Source organism: Sinocyclocheilus anshuiensis, unplaced genomic scaffold (genome assembly GCF_001515605.1).
Source record: "Sinocyclocheilus anshuiensis isolate Anshui unplaced genomic scaffold, SAMN03320099.WGS_v1.1 scaffold245, whole genome shotgun sequence".
NCBI lineage: Eukaryota > Metazoa > Chordata > Actinopteri > Cypriniformes > Cyprinidae > Sinocyclocheilus > Sinocyclocheilus anshuiensis.
Genome location: NW_015536478.1, coordinates 481,294 through 486,111, shown reverse-complemented (window position 1 = coordinate 486,111; position 4,818 = coordinate 481,294). Strand labels below are relative to the sequence as shown.

At 32.4% G+C, this 4,818-nt stretch overlaps 1 protein-coding gene across 2 annotated transcripts in view; it reads left to right on the top strand.

Moving 5' to 3' along the window:
- The window catches only part of LOC107664101 (serine/arginine repetitive matrix protein 3), a 70,025-nt gene that overhangs the window by 29,155 nt on the left and 36,052 nt on the right, over window positions 1-4,818 (top strand). For both annotated transcript variants that reach the window (XM_016454671.1, XM_016454593.1), the window contains exon 2: window positions 4,493-4,740. In XM_016454671.1, coding sequence (XP_016310157.1) covers window positions 4,505-4,740 — 236 coding nt within the window. In that variant the 5' untranslated portion in view covers window positions 4,493-4,504. The remainder of the gene's footprint in view (window positions 1-4,492; window positions 4,741-4,818) is intronic.

Genomic DNA, 4,818 nt, shown 5'->3' with positions numbered 1-4,818 from the left:
CTGTATTTTTGATCAAATAAATTTAGCCTTGGTGAGCAGAAGAGACTTCTTTCAAAAACATCAAAAACACCTTAGCATCATAGTGGCGACTTTTGTATTTTCCTTTAGAAAATGTATGAATCTAGTTAATATTGTTGAAAATGCTAGTGCAGAGTGCCTTCGTGCTCAGCTTATTTCTGACTGATGTCAGTCTCTTGTTCAGTCATTCTTGAGTTGTAAAAGTTCATTTGCACTGCAAGTCTCCAGGTATCACAGGAAAATGCTGATCCTCGTGAAGTAGCCTGTGCTGTTTAAAGTTTTGACAGTCGCTGCATTAAAGAGCTTAATTGCCCAGTTTTGACTCAAAAGTAAGCAGTATTTTTTTGTTTTGTTGAACTGAGTAAAAGGTGTCAGCACAAATTACAATGAAGTAGAGACTATGGGAACAAAACAAGACCATATCCAGCAGTTTTTAATTATACTCTGGAGAGAGAGAGAGAGAGTTAACAGTGCACTGCTTATTCAGGAAAACGTCTGTGCTACGTTTTTCCTCTAATAATCCAAAATTAAGATTTATATGTATATGCAAATACATATGCATATGGTGTAGCACTATTTAAAAGTTTGGGGTCTGAAAGGAGTCTCTTCTGCTCACCAAGGCTACATTTATTTGATCAAAAATACAGTAAAAACAGTAATATTGTCAAATATTATTAATATTTAAAAGAACTTGTCTATTTGAATATATTGTAAAATGTAATTTATATATGTGATGCGCAGCTGAATTTTCAGCATCATTACTCCAGTCTTCAGTGTCACATGATCCTTCAGAAATCATTCTAATATGCTGCTCAAGAAACATTTCTGATTATTTCTGAAACTGTGATGCATTTATTTTTTTAGGATTCTTTGATGAATAGAAAGTTCAGAAGAAATTTGAAAAAGAAATCTTTCGTAACATTGTCTTTACTACCACTTTTGATCAATTTAATGCATCTTTGATGAATATAAGTATTTGTTTGTTTTTTTTATCTTACAGACCCCAAACATTTTAATGGTAGTATATACAGTATTACATAAAACCACTTCAGTGATATCTGTTAGGTAGTATGAACATTTTATGTGTAGTTTATCAAAGAAATGACTTATTTTAATGATGATGAAGGTCAGGTTAGTGTGTAGCGTTTTCTCTGTAATTAACAGCTCGTTTGTACTCACTTTAATAGAGATGGGCACTTAAATATCATTTAGTATGTGAGAAGTGAATAAATCAGTACAGTATGCTGCTTCATATCCTGAGAAATTGCTTTTATAGCCATCAAAGGTCACATGTCAGAAGACACAATGAATATAAAGGGAAATCATTCAGAGACTTATGGGGAGAATAAGTATTCAAGTCGCAGATATCTGAGGCAAAGATTTAGCGTGTAATGAATTCAGTGATAATTCCACCACCTGTTCAGCTCTACGCTGCTTCGTGACTTTACCCACAATCCACGGCGTGCTAAACAACATGAAGAACGCCACCCTCCGTCATCAGTCCATGCTGGAAAACAAGCAAAAGAGAATATTTTACTCTCTACTTTCTATGCACTCCTGTTGTCTCTTCTTCTGAATCTAAACAATTCTATGCATATATTTTAATAAAAAAAGATTGTTGAGGCCAAATCTCTCCAGGTAGTTTGTTCAGTTAATTCACATTTATATTTACTTTTTTTTTTGCACATAATTTATATCATAACCCACATTCATACATTTGAAGATGATATGAAGAATTATCAATGAATAGAATTATAAATGTCCATTGAAGTAGGCTGTGGAATAAAATACATTTTAATAAAATGCAATTGAAGAAATTATCAAAAGAGTAATTGATTATCAGTGTAAATGTCATTTTTTAACATATATTGTTATGAATGTTGCACAGAGTTTTTGAAGAATATTGGGCTTTGATAACATGTTTCTAATAAAATCCCAAAATATATATATATAAAATAATAAAAAGGCTGTTCTATCTGCTGTAATTAATTGAAGAAATAATCAAAAGGTTACTTCTAAAAGAGAACTTCTAACATTTTTATATTATATTATATTGAATACAATTTGTGTGTGAGATTTTTGGGCTGTGAATGTTGAATAATGTCCTTTAATGAAATAGAGAAATTCTTTGGAATTTTTATCTACCGTAATAAATTGAAGACATCAGAAAATTTATTGATTATCAAAATAAATGTTCATTGAATTCCTTTTTTAAAAACATAATATTGTTACATATATTTCACACAGTTTGCTGGTGAATATTGGGTTGTGGATGTTGAATAACATGCCCTTTAATAAGATATATAGAAATATATAAATTTTTTATCTACTGTAATTAATTGAATAAACAATGAAAAACATATATGTGACCCTGGACCACAAAACCAGTCATAAGGGTCAATTTCTCGAAATTGCGATTTATACATCATATGAAAGCTGAATAAATAAGTTAGGATAGGATAATATTTGGTCGAGATACAACTATTTGAAAATCTGGAATCTGAGGGTGCAAAAAAATCTAAATACTGAGAAAATCATCTTTAAAGTTGCTCAAATGAAGTTCTTAGCAATGCATATTACTAATCAAAAATTACGTTTTGATATATTTACAAAATATCTTCATGGAACATGATCTTTACTTAATATCCTAATGATTTTTGGCATAAAAGAAAAATTGATAATTTTGATCCATACAATGTATTGTTGGCTATTGCTACAAATATACCCCAGCGACTTGAGACTGGTTTTGTGCTCCAGGGTCACATTTAAATTTCAAAAGAGGCTAAATGTTTTTTAATAATAATTGTTATGTATATTGCTAAAGCAAATATTTCTGACATGCATGTGACATCCAAATAAACAGCAAAACCTTTATGGAAATGTGAGCCTGCAGCAAAGACCTCACGCAGGGAAAGAGAGTCTGTGGTGACAGTGATGAAGTGAATGTGTTGAACTCAGTCTCTATTTTGAAATACGAGACCATTAGTCGCAGGTTCTGGGATCTCATCCAGACGCTTCTATCTCTTTCTCATTTTTGTGGTATATTGCCAGCAGCCAATATGATTCAATCCATTCAGCAAAAAATACTGCCATTTATTATATCAATTCATTTAGGTGAGAATATCTTCTTTGTGGATGGAAATTACTGGCCGGATGTTAATGTGACAATGGACTGTGCTATTCAGAGCTCATGTTGTAGATATTCAACATGATTTATATATGAATGCAAACTATAAAAGCTCAGCTTACACAGAAAAGAGACATTTGCTCCTGATTTATATATAAATGCAATTGCAGTCTGTGTCCTGTACAGAAGATATGGAACGTCTCTGTTGCTACTTGTGTTGTTATTATGAGGGCAAAAAACAGTCATGTCTTATTTCTTTATAGTTTTTGTCATCCTCTTAATGACAGTGAGGTCTGAATGGTGGTGCAGTTGATTTGATGGCATTTTTTCCATTAATTATTCACTGCCGTTCAAAAGATTGTGGCTGGTAAGATTTTTAAAATGTTTTTGGAAGAAGACTTTTCTGCGCACCTTGGCTGCATTTATTTGATCAAAAATACAGGAACAACAATAATATTGTGAAATATTATTACGGTTTTAGAAAAGTGTTTTCTATGTGAATCTATGTTAAAATGTAATTTATTTCTGTGATCAAAGCTGTATTTTCAGCATCATGACTCCAGTCTTCAGTGTCACATGATCTTCAGAAATCATTCTAATATGCTGATTTGCTGCTCAAGAAACATTTCTGATTATTATCAATGTTGAAAACAGCTGTGCTGCTTCATATTTTTCTGGAAACCATGATACATTGTATTTTTCAGGATTCTTTAATGAATGGAAAGTTCAAAAGAACAGCATTTTTAAAATTTTTAAGCAATTTATAAAGCAAGTTTTTACTGTCACTTTTGGTCAATTTAATGCGTCCTTGGATGAATAAAAGTATTAATTTCTTAAATATATGAATACTAAAAAGATACTATTTCGTTTTTTAGAACTATTTTGAATTAGTTTTTATTTTTATATTTTCCATTATCATTTTCATTTCAGTTAAAGTTTTAGAAAATATGTTTTTATTATTTTTCCTATCTAAATATTGTCTGTGTAGTTTTTATTAATTTACATTTTTTATTTTTATGTATTTTTTGTATTTTTATGTTTCACTTAAAGTTGAACAATTAAATATTTTTAATAAAAATGTTGGGTGTCTCTTATTTATATTAGTATTTTTAGAAAATGTTGGAAATGTCTTGGAAACTAGCTAAAATAAAGTATGTTTTTTATATTTAATTTTATTCCAGTTAACATTTATTTTATTGTGATTAATGAAAATGTTTTTTGTGAATGCCTTTAGTTTATATAATAAACTATAGTTATATAACAACTCTGGTCTGTGATGTACTTCCTGAATCCCTCTGGAATCGTTGTTCATCTGGGATCTCATCTCTCTGTGCTTGTGTCTGTCAGAGTGCCGTGGCCATGTACGATGGGGCGAGGGTTCCCTCCCCTGAGGATGCCGCTAACGGGGTCCCGCTGCAGCCCGAGACCCCCGCAGCCACACGTCCCAAAGCTGACGAGCAGCCGGAGGAGAAAGAGGGAGTCCCGCCTGAGCCTGTCCTGGTGAAGAAGGCTCACCGTGAGATTCTGGACCATGAGAGGAAGAGGAGGGTGGAGCTGAAATGCATGGAGCTTCAGGAGATGATGGAGGAACAGGGGTGAGTGAGTCACTGATAGGACCATATATGTGTGTGTGTGTGTGTGTGTGTGTGTGTGTGTGTCTGTGTCTGTGTCTG